The sequence below is a fragment of the Stegodyphus dumicola genome, chromosome 12, assembly GCF_044657685.1.
Source record: "Stegodyphus dumicola isolate Sdum_Otavi_A_Nest chromosome 12, ASM4465768v1".
Classification (NCBI taxonomy): domain Eukaryota; kingdom Metazoa; phylum Arthropoda; class Arachnida; order Araneae; family Eresidae; genus Stegodyphus; species Stegodyphus dumicola.
The window spans coordinates 117,274,495-117,293,863 of record NC_140779.1 but is presented as its reverse complement, the minus strand read 5'-3'; the positions used below and the strand labels follow the sequence as shown (position 1 = coordinate 117,293,863).

The 19,369-nt window shown below is 30.5% G+C and overlaps 1 protein-coding gene across 11 annotated transcripts in view; it reads right to left on the bottom strand.

Annotated features, from left to right (window-relative positions):
• Positions 1-19,369, bottom strand: part of Piezo (piezo type mechanosensitive ion channel component) — a 260,388-nt gene that overhangs the window by 100,275 nt on the left and 140,744 nt on the right. For all 11 annotated transcript variants that reach the window (XM_085806866.1, XM_085806871.1, XM_085806868.1 and 8 more), the window contains 6 exons: positions 18,962-19,185; positions 14,843-14,991; positions 12,952-13,125; positions 7,022-7,132; positions 4,761-4,961; positions 963-1,164 (listed from right to left, as the gene is read on the bottom strand). In XM_085806866.1, the coding sequence (XP_085662992.1) occupies positions 963-1,164; positions 4,761-4,961; positions 7,022-7,132; positions 12,952-13,125; positions 14,843-14,991; positions 18,962-19,185 (1,061 nt within the window). The remainder of the gene's footprint in view (positions 1-962; positions 1,165-4,760; positions 4,962-7,021; positions 7,133-12,951; positions 13,126-14,842; positions 14,992-18,961; positions 19,186-19,369) is intronic.

The window sequence follows — 19,369 nt, the reverse complement described above, 5'->3', positions numbered from 1 at the left end:
TTTACTGATTTTTTTATATTTTTTATTTTACTTATTTAATTATTTAAAAAGCTTGAAATTACTTCTGAATTTCCTTTTCTCAAGCTAACATTACTTCCTTAAATACGTTTATTTAGGTGCAGTTACACACATATAATAAATAAAGATATGAATGCTCATATGCCCTATTTTTGATAAACTGCAGTAAGAAAACACTTAATACAAAAAGAAATTTCAAGTTTACTCCCAAATGAGCTTTACAGAGATGCACTTTTCATTAAAAGAATAACAGCATACACAAGCAGAAATAAAATAAATAATACTATATCTATCACATATGTTTAATATTATTTTTTTTTTCAATATTTCTGCTTTCAAAAAGTTCATTTCCTCAAAAACTACAATAGCTACCTACACTGCCTTCTTTTGTATAAATAATTTTGCAATTTACATGAATTTTAATTGTATTTAAAACTAGCAAAAATAAATGCAAATATTATTAGAAGAGTATGAAGGCAATGCCCAGAGGTATTATTCTTTTTTTCATTATATATGTTATTGACATGGGTCAAATTTTAAATCACTTGTTATTTTGCAGGCTGACCCAACAAATAATCTGTAAATGTAATTATAGTTTTGAAACAAAAGAAAAAGAAATGTTCTAAAGAAACTCACTTCCCTTTACCATCATATATTCCCTATATTTAAAGTACATGCATATTTAAATGTACAGATTGCTTTAAATATTTTTATCAGGAATTTTGTAAATCATAAAACGTTTTAGAATATCTGTTTACTGTTGTTTCATATATATGATACCAGCACATTTTCAGTTATTAGGCATTAAAAATATTATAAACTGAGACAAAAATATTACAAATTACAAAAGCTTCAAAAACAATACTTGAAGTTAATCCATATTTAAATACTTATAAAATCATACACAAAATTTCCCTCATAATAAAAATTTGACAAAAATTTACCCATGCAAAGTCCAGGAGGTAAGCCTAAGCAAATCAAATATTGGATGGTGAGAACAATGCACTGGTAAGAAACATAAAATGGCCACACTTTAGCCAAAGTTTTCCTCTTCAGTAAGAACATGGAAGATAACCACACTGCAGATAAGAAAGCAAAAACGTCTAGTCTAACTCCAATGCAGGCAACAATGGTGACAAAACAAAACTGAAAATGGAAATAAAACTGAATTATTATAAAACTTCACAAAAATTTAATGCTCAATTTTAATATTAATTTTATTAAGAAATTTAATTCTCTTGATGTTTTTAAACTATCATTCATATATATAGATGACATTATAGCAATTAATAACTTTAATGAAACAGCAAAATAACAGATTTATATTAATTGCTTTAAGCTTAATAAAGCCATTGACAAAGACATAGAAATAAACTATTTAATCATTATATTAATTAGCTTAATTAGTAATATACTGTTTAATCATTAATATCAAACCTAACAAAGTTCAAACTAGAATAGACATTTTTGATTTTGAAACTATCAAGCTATTACTTGGCACTCCAGTATTTCCAAGAAAATAATTACCAATATAATCATTAATTAAACAGTTAAGATCAGAAAGATTTACATACACTAACAAAAAATTCTCAAAGAACTAATATTATTAGTTAACACCCTAAAAAATAATACCATTCTTTACAAATTTATTTATAAAATTTACACCTTGGCAGCAGACGTCAATTTATTTACCTTTAAATTATAAATGCTAATATACCTGACAGCTTACACTTAAACACTAACCAAAGTTGTAAATTGGATATTTTATCACAGTTGATTTAAACCTAATTATTTAAAAAATAATTTAACAGTAAAATTTTTCAGTTGTTTAAGTTTTTCTAAACTGTTTTTTTAGGTTTTTAGATAGGCCTTTAAAATAAATTCTGTTCCCTGGAAAAATATTTTGTTATTTTCATTTCTTTATCATTTTTCCTGAATTTTGTTAATTACACCCTGATTAGTATAGTGGTTAGCACAGCCACATCACTAGGCCCAGCCTCAAATCCCAAAGAAGGTTTGGATTTTCCAAATATATAGTGTCAGCCCATTTACAGTTAAAATAGTGGTAAGCAAAAAGTCCTATCAAGAAATTTGATTGTAAGGGATGATGGCTTGGATACCATTGGATTCGTTCCTTGGAGTACATTCAAAACTGAGATGGAACTTCCCCATTCTTATTGGATGTAAAATCAGACATACTCAGTGACATACCTAGGAAAACATTCTCGGCGATAAGATGGCTAAATGACAAATGGGTACTGGTTATTCATAATGAATGCATTATGATGCTAGTGTCTGGCCATTTGAAATAACAACATATTTGATTAACTGTAAAATATAGCAGCATAACTTTGCTTGCTGAAGAGCACAAAAGTAAATTAACTCCTTTTAATCTCAGAAACATTAAATTTTAAGCAGCATTTGTTTAAGGTCAGATATCACTGCATACATGATTAACTTCCCCTTATTTTATTATGTTTATTATGACTTACATGACAGAATTATACACATTTTAAATAACTTTGGTTATAATTATTCTGCAGTATTATTTTAACAAATTATTTTGTTCATTAAATAATATGTATAATGTGTTGTGCGATATATAATTATTTTGTTGTGTAAAATAAAAATAGTCAAGTTAATTATATTTTCTTATACGCTTCCATAATCTTTCCTAAAAGATAGCACCACATAGGCATTTCAAGAGATCCTATTTGCCCACTTTGTGATTCTGGAGAAGAAATGGACAGAGACCACCTGCTCCAATGTGAGGCTCTTCGAGGTCTTAGAGAAGAATCGAGATACTGGGAGGCAAGAATGCTCTTTAGGCAATGACTTTTTTTTTTTTTTTTTTTTTTTTTTTTTTTTTTTTTTTTTTTGTTTTGTTTTGTTTTTTGTTCTTAGTTCTATTGTTTGTAACCTCTGTTTATAAGATTTTAGCTCTTTGTAATTTTTTCCTAGGCATTAAAAATTTAAAACATATATATATATATATATATATATAAGAACTGAAAATTCATAGCAGTTTCGGGATGGGCTAATTTAATTAAAAATTTAACTTCAGTTAATTAACCTAATACTCCTGATGACACCAATCCCTAATAATATGTTAAAAGAAATGCAAAATTTTGTTTTGGTTAATGAATGTGCATTACTTGGTTTCTTGGTTTTACTTCTATTCTTACCCTGTAATATGAATTATTACTTAGCAGTTAGTTATTTTTAACTTGGCAGCATTCATTTTTTGCTAGTTTCAGAAACAATATGAACTTATTTAATGAATTTTTACAAAACTTCATTTGTTATTCCTGTTATTTAGTTCCAAGTTTTATACAAAATTGTCAGTTATTAATTTAAAAGTTTATATGTATGAAGACTATTACTAAGCATAAACCATTCAATTATTCCAGGAAAACAGAAACAAATTTAATATAACAAGCTCAAGCCAAGCTAAAAGAATAAATTATTATTCTTCAACAGAAACTTTAGTTACAGAATAACAGTTTCAAACTCTTATCCCAAATTGCCTTATAAACCTGGACTTCCTGATTGGGGTTTACAAGAAAACATTAATTTGTTAAAGAAGAAATCTCTTACAAAGCCTAAATTATAAAGTCTGGCAGTTGTTATTCTACTCCAAAATATGGATAAGATTTTCAACAACTATCATTAAAATGTGATGCTGAATGTGTGTCTGAAATGAACATGAAATCTGTCTTCTTATCGACAAGTGCAATGTCTACATTATCCATGTAACATTAAAATATACAAAAGTATTTTTTTGGGGTGATGCCTTTTTTTTTTTTTTTTTTTTTTGCCTACCTCATTAATTCCTAATAATGATCATGGCATCATTTCGTCAATGAAAATGTATTATTTTCTGGAATAAAAAAAAAAAATTATTGAAAACAGCACATATAAGACAGAGAAGCTAAGGACAAATGCACTTACAAAATCATCATGTAAGAAACAGTCATAGCAGGAGCTACCTAAACTATTTTGAACAAGTCAAAATCCCCTTCACAATATGAATATGGGTTATTTTTCTCCTTTAACCCTTTAAGCGTGCTTGGCGAACTCACCTCGTCATTGTCCCCACTGCAGTGCACGTGCAGGAGCAAACGCTACACGCTTAAAGGGTTAATGCCAAATAAAGAAAATACGTGTGGTGGTGGGGGGGGGGGGGAAAACTAAGCTAGGATGAAATATTATACAACACAAGAATTTTTTAACAATGACACTTTACATTTATGTCTGAAATAATAATGATGTCTAGGAAACCCTTGAATTCATCCCTTTAGGTCCACTTCTTCTAACTTGGGATGGAGCTTTTCTTCTCCTTTCAATTACCCCCCATGGTACACCTTGGGCAATGTTTCTGTGATGAAATGGCTAAATGATTGATAGGTTTTAGTCATTCACACCAAATTTGTGAAGTTGCAAGAGTCCAGCCGTTTGGAATTATTTGAAAGGAGAAACAACATAGAATGAAGTTGAAAAGCACGCAAATGTAAAAGGCTTAAAAATAAACTAAAAAATTAGCTTTAAAAAATGCAAAGACATCTCCAGTGTAAGTTGGTTGAATGTAACTATCACATAGCTTTTTAAATTTATCACCAAGAATATCATTATCATAACTTTTAAGATAATCAATGTGTTCATATTATGCAATGATTAGGCTAGACATGCTTCTAGTACATTTTTTACATAAATACATAACCATGATATCAAGATACCATTACCTCTAATCCAAATTTGTAGAAAAAGTAATTAGCTAAGTATTTAAGACACTCCAACAAATTATCATCTGCAGTGGCCCTGGTGGCATTTGTAAATATAACACCGGTCTTGGGTTCTGGTTCATTCAAATGGATACGATTAACTTCTTGTCTTATTTTCACAACAGCTTGGACGGTTAAAACAAGTATTAAAGCAATGTAACCCTAAATTAATATACAGAGAATCATTTAAAAACAAATGTAAATAGTGTAATATATTTATGATTATGAAAATATTAAAATCTGCAAAAATACAGCTTTTTTTCAAATTCATGAGCAGTATCATTTGTTTTATTAGAAATTTATAATAATCAAGAGACTAATAAAACATGTTTTGGTAACATATCAACAATGCAAAGAAATATTTTATACAGGAACAAAGCAGTTTTTTAGCAGAATGCCTGAAGTTAACATTTAACAAATCAAATAAAAAATTAAATAAAATAAAAATGAAAGTGGTAGGTGCATCTGGTTTTGATTCAGAGTAGATGATCTTTTAAATCTGCAACAAATGTCTAATAAATGTTTGGTTTACACACATTTAAAATATTTTTACTAATCTACAGCAAAATCTACACAGCTGGCCATAAATTTGCAAAAATACGAAGATGGCATAAACATCTGAAACATCAAATTTGTCTGAAACATGAAATTTGCATGAAAGGTACTACATGCTGGAATATGCAAATGACTAGCATTTCAGTGCATGTGTAAAAAGCAGGTAGGTATGAATAATACCATAAATGGGAAGATTACAAAGTGGGCTTCTCAGTGTAAGTCTGGATCCCCCAACTGTCAGGCTAATATAGAATCAATGGGTCCAGGAGGGCCATACTGAATACCCCGTATGATTTCAGCAAACCCTGGCCACTAATGACAAGGAGACAGACATGCTGTTCTCTCAGCCTTATGTAATCATACAGCCACTTCATATACCGAGTCAGGAACCTGGCTCATGTGCAGGTCCAAAAATGTCCTCATAAACAGTATGTCTGCAATACCAGAGACTGTTAAGCACAGTGACCATTTTGTAGCTTCTCACAACACAGCAGCAAAGACAGGCACACCTATAGTGGTGCGTCAATAGCACCATAGGTATATATAGCAACTTTGGACACAGGAATGGCATCATGCCATTTTTCAAATAGCTTCTCATTCTACTTACAACATCATTATGAACACATCTGAGTGCGGAGGCACCGAGGAAAATGAATGTTGCTAGCTAGCCTTCATCAATATCATAGAGGCTCAGCACCTGCCATGCTGGTATCGGGTGCCACTGGGTACACATCCTGGTCACTTCTTGTTTGGCCAGTCAGTAATGTGGACAGCCACTGTTACACATCTGTTGTACTAAGGTCAGTGGCTGCACCCTATTTTTGAGGCCTGCACATCAGATAATGCATGAGTGCATGTTGCCTATGCATTCCTGACCTTCCTCGATACGGAAGATGTTAGACTGTTGTCTTGGCCAGTACATTCTCCAGATCTTTAAGCCACTGAGAACATCTGATCATGGGTTGCTGGGAGATTGACATGCCGCTCATCAGGTACTACAACTGACAAAGTCTGACACAGAATTGAAGCTGCATACCCATAGCTGTTATCTTGACTCAGTTGGATTCAATGTCCAGCAGAATTACATCCATTATTACTGCCAGAGATGACAGCTCTGTGGCTCAATTTTGAAAGCTGTGTACGCCAAACCACCTGCAAATTTAATCATATCTTCCCATATTATACTGTATATAAGATTCTGCTATATCCTTTCTTTCCCTGTGTAGCAATTTTAATGGGCAGCAGTGCATAAATTGCTCATAATGGTGTTTATCAGGCATTCTATAAAGTAAAAATAAAATCATTTCCTTTTTCTTTTTTGGGAGAGGGGCAGGAGAAGCAAGTTTAACATTTATTTTAAGAGATGAACATATGATCTTTAATTAAGAAAACATTATTTTATTTTCCTATTTCTAGTGTTTCATGATGTGTGCAAGCAAAAACTTTAAAATTAACTTTTAATAAAATAAAAAATTCAGTACACAGTATATAATTTCTACAGACACTTTACATAATTCTACATTGTAATTTTCAAAACTATTTACAGATAGGTTTTTGCTAATTAAAATAATATCAGTACCTTTTCTAAATACATTACAAAAAAGGATCAATATAAATAGGGTCTTCTATACATTTTATGATACTCATACAGATACATTTTAACCCACCTTACAGTAATCAGCCAAATAATGAGTCCTCTTGAATCCTATCCAGTCATGGTTATCAATTGTGGTATTAAAAGGATATGGCAAATTTGATGAATTTGTAAAAGCCACATTCTATAAAAAAAAGTTCACAAGAAATATGTTAAAAATAAACATGTAATATTATTAAGAGCAGCTCTATAGAAAAAGATTAAATATTACAGCAAAATATTTAATTAAGAATACAGTTCAATAGCAAAATTCTTTTTTTATCACTCGTAGAACAAGAAATATAGTACACATCAACCAATATATTTCTCACATCACCACATTAAACAAATAGTATGAGAATCTTTTGCTTTAACTAATTACTTAAGAATAATATTAAACAAAGCAAACTAGTTTAACAAATGCGAACTATAATTACAAAAAAAAATTTTTTTCCCCTTTTTAAGTACGTGAATGTATTAAAAAGACCAAATACAGTCAAAAGTCGTTAATCCGGACTCGTCGGGACTTCGGCGATTCCGGATTATCGATTTTTCCGGATTATAGATCATCAGTTTAAATCTGGTAAGATGGCATGCAGAAATTACAAAATTAAAAATATGAAACCGTAATTTATGAAATAAAGAACAATTATGATCTAAAGGGTATCAAAATTTACAAAAAGAAAAAGCTTAATATTTATTTGTTTACTTTATTAAACATGTCTTTCAATGTAAGTTGCTTCCTTTCATGTGATAATACTTCCTCTTTAATTCTATTAAACAGACATAATTTCTTGTTTAGTTACAAAGTTCCGCTGTTCAAGTCCTATAATTGCTGTGTTGAGAATACCGACTAATTTGTCAATCGAAATGTTTTCGTTTTCAATAACCTCTGGGTCATTTTCTTCACTATCCGAAGCGAATTATAATGACGAGGAACTTGATTTAAATCATATCAAAGACGGAGTACATCGAGATGAAATACTACACTTAGTAAGGAATTATAAGCCAAACAAAATAAAAACATCTGCCCTGAAGATAAGGATAGTGCTGACAGATCAACTTCCAATCCGCAGCGTGAAATTGATAAACAGATTTCGGATTTCAAAACATACTTTCGCTTTGTAGATACAAATTACATATTAGTAAATATATATCGGAAATTCTATTTGACATAATCGAAAGTTCAAGCTTACTTTTATGAAATTGCTCTAACAGTCTGGAAAAAATAATAAGCCAGATCCAATTCGAAGATTAAGGAACAACGCAATCTGCAACATTAACTGAATTAGATAATTTTAGCTTACCTCCGTTACACATTATACGCGCATGCGCACAAACATATTCGCAGCCGTAAAGGTCTTGCACGCACTCGTAAACGCACTGCATGCGCAGAAAGTTTGTAGCTTTGAGGTCCGGATTATAGATCATTCCGGATTATGGGTGTCCGAATTAACGACTTTTGACTGTAATAAATAGTTTGATTTAACAATTTTCCTTTCAAAATTTGTTCAAAATGTATGTTATTTAAAACATTGCAGTGAATATAATGTTTTCAAATATTCTGAACATTATTTTTGACCAAATAAATGCTTACAACTTTCATCATTATAATGAAGCTTGAATATACAACAACTTACATGAAAGTTCTGGATAAAAATATCACAATAAAATTTGTTGAAAAAGCATAAAGTAATTTTATCCTTAATTTTTAATTTTGTGTTATATAGATACAAAGCCCCTTTTCTGCAATTTAAAAAATATTTTAATTTTATATACATTAAACTCCTGATTATACCTGATATAAGAATTTATGAAATTAGAAACATGTTAACTGATGGATGACACATGGGTAATTGAAAACATGGATAGTATAAAAAGACCTTAAGTGTCAATAAAATTTTAACTTTTGAGAAATTTTGAAGGAACAAAATTCTGTTTGATTCATGCTTCAAGTGAGGATGACAAGATTATTACATCATCCACATACGGCAAAACAATACCATCATCAATTAAAGGTTGAAAAATGGTGTAAAAAAAAAAAAGTTCTATATCTCCCGTTCTCCAGGGCATTCAAATTCAAATTGCATTCTTCATGTCTCGAAAGCATGACATAGGATATATATTAGATTTATATATAGCTCTATTCTAACATAGCTATTTTGGCACAAATTCTGACTTTTTCTGAAATAACATGCCTATTTTTTTTCCATATTTTGATTCTACGACTCAAATTATGCCTAAATATGAAATTTTGTAAAATTTGATGTGAAATTTACAGAGAAATTCACAAATTTATGTTGGCACTTTTTTTCAGTTTGTCCCAAGAATAGTTCACTTGACGAACTTCTTAATATATCGCCACCTATTTTCCTTTCCCATGAGCGAAAAAAAATTACAATCATTCCTTTTTTCAAATAATATATTTTTAATTATAATTGTTAATATTTTAAGTATTTTTTTTTTTTTTTCTTTTTCGAATTTCATTTTAATTGTTTAAGTTGCATGGATTCTTTCGAATAACCTTTTAAAAATTTCTATTTACCAATTCGAACTGCATAGTTTAAATAAAAGGTGCATCATTTATTTTTTTTCAAATAGTTTTCTTTATAATTTTTTTGTCATAGTTATTATTTTACATAATTTTTTAATTTTTAGTCTTTTATTTTAATTGTTTGTGTCGCATTGTCTCTTCAGATAATTGTTTTAAAATTTTCTATTTATTCATTTGAACTGAGCATTTTAAATATATTTATTATAAATTTTACAGAAATGATTATATTTATTTGAATTGTGGTTCTTTCGGAAGAATACTTTGTGTCCCAGACTATGACGAATCTGAAAACTGAATATATTAAAAGAGAAAATACCATAAAGCATAGTTAACAAGTCTTTCAATGTTCTGTTCAGAAAAGATACGTAAATAAGAAAGATGTATAACCAATATTTTAATTTAGGATGACTTGCAAATATTGCTTAAATAGCTTTAACATTGTGCTCATTGCTTTACACAATTTTATCAGCCTACATTTAGTTTCTTAAAATGTTATTCATATTTTAGACATATTTTATTTTTGGAGTCGCAAGAATAAAATATCATAAGATTAAAAAGATTTAAATTTTATGCAAACATTTGTTTTTTCTTCTTAATGGCTTACTCTTTTTCTTCAGGCATTCTGCATGTATATTAAAAAGCATCCAACTTTTCGAAACATCTTGATATTTCTGACATTCATTTTAACCCCTTAACTGCCGCGGAAAACATACAAGATTCATTTCTCATTGCCACGGTTTTTCACACAGGCGCGCATAGTTATGTGGTGTATTAGGGGAGAAATAAGTGCAAGTTTTACTTTCTAAAATCTGTTTACTTTCATAAAATAAAGAATAAAAGAAAAAAAAATGAATGCACAAAATTTAATGTTTTGAGTAAAAGTATAATAAAAAGATGTAAGTATAATAAAAATGATGTTTTTATAATAAAAAAATCCCTAAAATGGAGTTTCGATCAATTCATTTTCAGACAAGTAAAGTGTAATATCAGATTTCAGTGTTATACCTTTTAAAATCAGTATGCCTAAAAAAACATATATTTCTTCTGAACTGGTTGAATGCCACGATTTTATTTTTGATTTTTTGTTTGCAAGGTGTTGGTTCATATACTCACCTACAAAACGGTTTGAAAGCTGGGACATGACCCAAACTGTCAATGTCCTGTTTGCTTAAAAACATTGTGAAAATAAAAATCAAACAAACTTTCTCAGTTTTAAACAATTCAATTTAAATACAGTCAAAGTAAAGTAGCAGACGATAACACAGCAAAGGTAAAAATTTATTTGTACAAATATTTAAAAAAAAGGAAGAAAGAAATTTAAAAAAGTTAAAAATTTGAATAATATCATCTATAATTTTAAAAAACAGCTTTTCATATTGTATTAATAAATATTTATTACGCATCACTGAAGGGAAAAAAATTCATTTAATTAATTCTCTGTAAAACTTAATTTGAAATTTACGGTTAAAAATAGGGGTGGCAATTTACTGTAACAAAAATCCATAAACCACATTTGGCATTATCATCGCTCAGAAAGAGATGCCAAATTTCAATATGCAAAAATATGTAAATTCGTGTATATCTTAGAGAATTTTGGATAAAATTTTTTTTGCAGGTATGCTTAGAACTACACCTACTTTAAGATGATGGTAAAAATTTTATAAGTTATAATACAAAATTTTTTTCAAAAAATTTATAGATATTATTTAAAAATAGAAAATTTAAAAATAAAAAACAAAAAATGGCTGAATTCTATTAGGAATGAACCTAAATTTCGTAATGTGGAAGGAAGAATAATAAAAAAAAAAAAAAATATTAATAAATATATGCCAAATTCAATTGACATTGAGGAGCTAAAATTTTGACAGCTAAGTTTTTAAAAACTACTCAAACAATTTTTACAAAACCTGGCAGTCTGGCATAACTTGAGTTGTGGAATCAAAATATGTAAAAAAACTGGTATGTTATTTCAGAAAAAGTATGATTTTGTGTCAAAATACCTATGTTAGAATAGTGCTATATATAAATCTAATATATATCCTAAGTTGCACGTGCCCACCAGTGGCCGAGCAGTAAAATCGCTGAACACTGGTAGTTTGGTCCGAGGTTCAAATCCTGTGAATGGGCTGGCTGCATAGGTGTTTTCGTGGTTTCCCCATGTGTAATGTGTATACGGGCCAGTTTCCCTTAGAAAGTCCTCCATGAAGGCATCCCTCCCCTTAGGCAGATAGCACACGAGGCTTTCCCGTAATTAAATAACCTAACCTAAGCTAAGTCGCAAGCTTTCGAGACATGAAAAATGCAATTTGAATTTTGTCAATCGGCCCAGTAGAACAAGAGATATAGAACTGTCCCCTCCCCCCTTTTTTTTTTGCACAGTGTGCCTCTGAAATATAACCAAAGAACTGCATAGTCAAAAAGGAAACCTTGAGAAATTGATATTGTCCTTCGTAAATTCCCCTTTAAATTTAAATTAATAAAATCATGGCATATTTTTATAAAAAATCTGCTGCATTAACTTTAAGTCACCTTTACATTCTTTCATATTATATGGAAAATAATGCTCGAGGTATATCATCATTAAATTCTAACTTAGTTTACTGACTTCTCAATTTGTTTTCAATCTTAATTTCTTAATTTTGTTTTTACAGCATTTCAATATATATATTTTTTTTAAATACAGTAAACATCCTTTTCCTCCAATGAGTAATTTAAACCAGTAGAGTGAAAATTTAATGAATAACTTACATAAGGATACTAGATTAAAAAGTATGATCAGATCTGTGGAAATTCATATGTATAGAATTAAAATTATACAGATAAAACATTTATGGAACTTAAAAATTCTTAATATTCATAATCTAACAACTTCCCTATCGAATAAAGGCAAGCTAGTGGATTTGGAGTCTAACAAATTCTCTACATATTCCATTTTATGTTCACTCATTCACCTCTACCCTCATTTTCTTCTACTAGCTCTTTTCACATCTTACATCTAGAAAGCTTCATTTGTAAAATCCTATGCACTCCATGATATTTTTTTCAGTCATTATTCCATGTTTCTTAAGTTTTAAAATCCTGACCACCAGAAATGATCTCAGTGACATCTGAGGCTGCTATTTCTCCTTCGCCAGAAATTTTGTCTGTTTTTTAGGAGAGCACAATTTTTTCCAAATAAATATTAACTTTCCTTAAATATGATAAGCTATGAAATTCACATATAAAAAATTCAGAGATTCTTCAGAATTAAAAAAATATATTCCTTATATGTTCCAGAAAATGTTCTTGAGACTACGCACAGAAAATTCAAACTGTGAATATTCCATACATAAATTATCAAAAGTTCAGGTTATTAACATCCTTTAAACAAGAATACAAAGAAAAGGCAGGTGACACCATTAGATACTCACCGTGCAATTTATCTGCCAGTTTAAATAGTCCACAATATTCAGCTGATATATCATCTTTGATAATAAAAGAACTGCTGCCCAGACAGAGCAACAATGACAGAAGAAACTCTGCAGAGATTTGATAGGCAATGAAATGACGACAAATACCACAAAAGCAAAATGAATTGCGCAAACCTAAAAATAAATATTGCATTACTCTTTTAACAATTATTAAAAGTAAAGCATATAACTGTAGGTATTACACAAACTTCTTTAATGCATGAACTTCTTTAATTTCTGTTCCTTTCCCATTTATGAATATCATTAAAAATTATTCAGTAAATTTGTTTCAATAAATATTTGACTTCATAGTTAGACTAAAAGAAAATTGCAGGCTGATCTTGGTATGTAGATTTTTAGTTTCTATGATACAATTTTAAGATTGGCAATTATGATAGACCTACTAGCATATGAATTTGTACTTCAAAAATTAAAGATACAGGACATAAAATCTTATAACTAAAATAGCTCATTTTAACCATAGGATTTTTTGTTTAAATTGTAAAAATGAAACAGCAAACCCAAATTCTTGAAGGGGGGAAAATGCTAAAATATTACTTTATTTTAAATTAATTCTGGGTAATGAGCTGTGCACTCATTTAATATAGAAGAGATTTAATTACCCAAGATGTAACTAGGCATTTATTTCACTGGATCATTTAAGCACAAGGCTTGACACGAATATTTTCTTCAACTGGCAACATTCGATTTTGCCAGGTCATGATATCTAGAAACTAAAAACAATAAATACTTCAAAGAATTTCATATGAGGTGCTTAAAACAGAAGACAGCCATATTGTTGCTACTGCTTTTTTAACAAAAACTGAAGTAATTGGCTCACCTGGTTCCTAGTAAATTGTAGTTGCTATATGTATGATACAGATAAGAATGGAATGTGATAACACATGGCTCATTATACCTAATATTAAATCTAAAGATTCAAGTACAGTTGAATTTGAATAGAATGAATCATCCAAGAATGATGATAGCATTCATTCATTATTAATCATTCATTAAATCATGTAAAAAAACAGACATAAACATGGAATGAAACCAAAAAAATTACAAGCTTACCATCATACAAAATGTATAAAAACTGACATTTTAAATACTCATTTTATTCAGTAAATGATTATGTAAAAAGGAAATCCATCTTAAAGTGCTTAGTGAGATCTAAAATTTGAACTAATTTTACAAAGCTTGAAAAATATCAATCACCTTCTTCTGAAAGCTAAATACCATATTTACATAGTATATTATATAAATATTATCCCTTAAAAGCTATAATACATTTGACTTTAATGAAAATAAATAAACAATAAAAATAAAACTTATAATAAAAGTATCCAAAGAGGTAAACTTAATTTTTTTAACATATTAATATGGTTTGATGTTATTTCATTCTGTGAATCTTGGGCATCAGACTAGTAAACACTGGCTCAAACTTCAAGGAAAGTGTTCAATAATATTTTTCTAAATGGAAAAGATGGGAAATTTTTAACAGTTTGCTAAAACTGAAAAAAAAAATTCAAAAAATATTTTTTGCTTTAAAAATTTTTGGATAAAACCAAAACAATTCTCTGGAAAGAGAAATTTATCAAGCTCAAACTTGACTGCAACTGAAATCAGAAACACATCAAGAATATAATATCAATATATGTAATATATGTTCTTATTATTGGAAACTTTTGCAACTGCTTGGCATAACAATTAACCTAAAATAATCAATAAATTATTGAGTATATTACATAAAAAATATAAATTTTTAACTAAGTATAATTTAATTTAAAAAATTAAATTTTAATGAGAAAGAAAATATATAATCTTAAAAAAATTTCCCATTCACACTTACATCATATGCAGCTAAGCAAAATGTAGAGAGAAGCACAATTTTTACAATATGAATTTCTAGAACACGCCATAAAATTTCCGATATGTAAGTGAATACAACCTGGACTTCATGAAATATATTATTCAAACAAACTTTCACTGCTCTGAATTCTAAAGAAAGAAATTACATGAAACATAAGATTATGATATACACATTCACAGTCACATTTTATAAAAGTCAGGAAATTAAAAAAATTATTTTTTAGTAATTATAAAATACAACTAAATTATAGATTCACCATTTATTTATTGTTCTCTCTTATCCCCATGATCTGAGATTCATCATTTTCACATTTAGTTTTGCATTCTGCTGTTTATTAAACTAGATTATTCAATGATAACAAAATATAGTAGGACTATTAGTCTAGGGGAGATAAGTTCTTAAAATGGATGTTTTAAGAAAAACTGGCACAAATCTATCTATCAGTGTATACAGGGTGATCATAAAATATTCAGCAAAAGTGCAAAGGTAGGTAAACATGACTGAAATGACTTGATTTTGAAATGGAATGTGTGAGCAGAAATGAAATATTGAGGTCATACGCAGTGCTACTGCACAGTTTGTAAAAGCATTTTGCTCACATAAATCATCATACCTCAAGCAAATGCTGAGTAGTATGCACTGCAACATTGGCATACATTTTACTTATGCAGCAGTTACTAAAACAGAGCAGCTATTCAGAGGAGGTAAAGAAAATATTTCCTAGGTACCTTCTTTGAGCAGTTCCATTTCCATGCGCAGTGCAACATACAAAATGCACGTCAGCAAGCTGTGTGTTCAAGTAGCAATGCATAGTGATTAAAATTCACATGGAGAAAGGTCATTTATACTAGCAGAACACTTTTACCTACAACTCAACATCATTTTGTAGCACCCTTAAAGTGCCATTTCTACACCTATATTCCATTACAAAATCTGCTTATTTTTGTCCCCTTTAAAATTTCCTGGATCATTTAAATCATGCTCTTTTTTTCTTTCTCTATTATATATATACACACACACTGACAAGCTAAAACATTTTGACCGTTTCCATGTTGTTCAATGAACTCGTCTGGAAGACGTGGAGAGCGTATGATTAAGTGGAAATGGTATTTAACTGCTGCTGGAAAAGGTAAGAAATCATTCTTGCACTTACTTTAAAGAGCAATAGGAAAGACTACTGATCTAAGCGAATTTGACAGAAGGCAGACTGTAATGGTCAGAAGACTCGGAACGAATATCTCCGAAACTGCACAACTGGTAGGTTGTTTACAATCTTTCATTGTTAATATTTATGCAAAGTGGATAAATGATGGTGAAACCAGAAGTACATGCTAAAGTGTTGGACATCCATGCGTCATCAAAGAAAAAGGATATCGGAGACTGTCCCACTTAATACAGTAAAATCGACATCAGACAGTGTGCCTCTGTTGACCAAGTGTCATTGTTAACTACACCTACAGTGAGCCAGAAACATCAATACTAGACCATGGATAAATGGAAGACAGTTGCCTTGTAGGATGAATAACGTTTCCTCATTCATCACGTCGATGACAGTTTCCCGATATGCCGTCTTCCAGGCAAACAGTTCCTCCCCACTCCCATACAGCAGGTCATACATAGGCTGGTGATAGCAGTATTATGCTTTTGGGTATGTTCTCATGGGTGGCTCTGGGACCTAAATTTATCATAGAACAGACCATAAAAGGTGTGGACTATTTGAGCATAATAGTGGATCACTTGCACTCTTACCTGGCATCTGCCTTCCCAACTGGAAATGGAATCTTCCAGCAGGACAACGCTCCATGTCACACGGCTCAAATTGTGGAGTGGTTTGAGGAGCATCAAGATAAATTCCAATTAATGTCCTGGTCACCTAACTCACCAGATCCTAACCTGACAGAGCACATTTATGATGTCATTGAATGGCAGCTCAGAGCTCAAACACCACCATGTTCGAATATCTTGACTTTGCATAACAGGACAGTGGAGACAGGATGACTGAAGACAGGTTGTTTCAAATGTCTAACAACTTGTTTCCAGTCATCTACCAAGAACCTGTGGCATGCATGCCAAGGTGAGTTGTAGCTGTTTTACTGGTCAAAGATCCTGCAACACGCTATTGAGTAGGTGGACATAATATTTTGGCTCTTCCATGTGTACATATTATATACATATATGAAGGAAATGTAGAAGCCCTTTCCAAACAGGACAAAGAATATCACAGAAAACTACAAAGAGAAAGCAAGATAAACTACTGTATTTCACAGATTTAGCCATTCATTAAATCACTGAATATTTTATATTCTAAAGATATTATTTTACTAAATATACTTATATTAAAGATATTATTAAACAGCCACAGTATATTTTATACTTTGGCTTAATAATTTAACTCAAAGTGTTTACTATTTATTTATATACACTGACACTAAAATTAAGCTAAAAATAACACATATACAACGAAGAGCCATTACCACCCTCCATCTATAACGATGGTCTCGCCCAGGAACAAAATCACTGCACATGTGTGGCTGATGTTGGAGTATATATAAAGAAGCTATGCATTGTCTTTTCAAAAATAGCATGATTAGCAACATAATGAGAAAAGCAGCTGATTTATCAGACTTTGATAAAGTCAAATCATTACGGCTCAGTAACTGGGAACATCAATATCAGAAATGGTGCATTTAATGGGCTGTTCACGTGCAGTTCTTGTGAGCAACTTTCAGAAAGTGAATCAGTCACTAGAATAAATATTAGTGGATGGCCACTCAAAGCAGCCTTAGCAAAAGATTGTTGTAGATGTAATAGTGGAAAGACGTATAACTGCAGGCATGCTAGCTAAAAAACTGCAGTCAAGCAGAGCAAAAGAACATCCAATTAAGTCATCTCAGGCAAGTGAAATACTTAATATGGGAGTATTTCAACTGAACTGAAAGGCAATGTGATAACCTTCTAATCATGGACAAAAGCACATTTTCATTTTTGTCCAAGTGAGGACTCTTCTTACATGAAACCCACTAAGAACAAAAGTGAAGATGGCCATTAAAAAAGTGGCAGAATAATATTACTGGTTGGGATAATAATTAATGGACATACTACTAGTGTTAGAAAGGAGAACTATGGATGCATAGAATTCTTCTCAGAAGGTTAATGTAATGCATGTAAAGACTTTTAGTAGCATAGCTGTAAATCCATTCATCTTTATGGATAATACGATTTTCTGTTATTTATTTAATGTTGGTCAATAGAAAAATAAAAAAAAAGTACATCAAATGGACAGGCTGTTTTGCTTAAATCTCATAGAACCTGCATGAGATGGCTTTAGAGACTTAACGCAATCCCCCATCAAACAGTAAAAATAATGTGGCTATATTGCTGAAACAGAATTTGGCAAAACCTCTCCCAGAATCTCCAAGACAATTTTACAGAAAGCATGCACAACTCATGCTGAACATGAACTGCAGTCAGCAATCGTACATCTATTCTAGTAACATCTATACTTTAGTTCACATTTTCTACCAGTTTTGCTTCTTCTTTAGCATAGGCAAAACATCGTATGTTTCATAACTGAATCATAATTTTCTATTAGAAGAAAACATCATGATTTCTTCTAATATTAAGACTTATTGCAATATTAAGACTTAATTGCCCCCCCAATGTTCAAGTGGTTTAGACTGCTGAATACTGATAGTTTGACCTGGTTCAAATACAAGCATATGGGTTGGCTGCATAGTTTGTTTTCATGGTTTTCCATATAAGTAAGGTTAATACAAGCTAGTTTTCCTTAAAAAGTCATTCACAAAGCCCCCCCTTCTCTTAGGCAGATCTTTTAGGCAGCTTCTCTTAGGCAGCCCCCTTTGCATGCTTTGCCATATTCCAATACCCAATAATGAAGACTGAATTCCATGTTAAAATACTTCCAATACTATGTTCTAAAATAAAGCATTTCACATGAATGATCCTCAATATGCAAAAATAAGATATGACACTTCTCAATATATGAGCATAGTTCCTAAAGTGTAATATTACTATAGAAACATAAATATTAACAACTGGTGAAAATAACCATTTAATAACATCAAATCAGATAAGTACCTCTTTCTGCTCTATTGCTATCAATATCATCTTTCTTTGGAGAAGAAGGAGTTTGAGCTTCAGAACTTGGCAAAGCAGGCATTTCCTTTTCAGGAGTAATATCAAGGTTTTTAGGACGTTCAGGAGCTGTTTCAGGTTCTATTGTAATGTGAGTTGCCCCACTATCATTAGGAATATCAGTTGCTGTTGTGAGTTGAGTAGTATCAGCAATATTTTCACTGGATCTGCAGTTAAAAATAGATAGTATTTAGCATAATTTACATATATGATAATAAAACTGGAAAAGGGGAAAATTTATAATATTCTGTTTCAAAAGATTAAGAGGTAAGATTTTAATTAAGAGGTAATTTTATATGAAGAATATAAGATTATTTACATACAGATAACAAATATTAAACGATTTTCTTT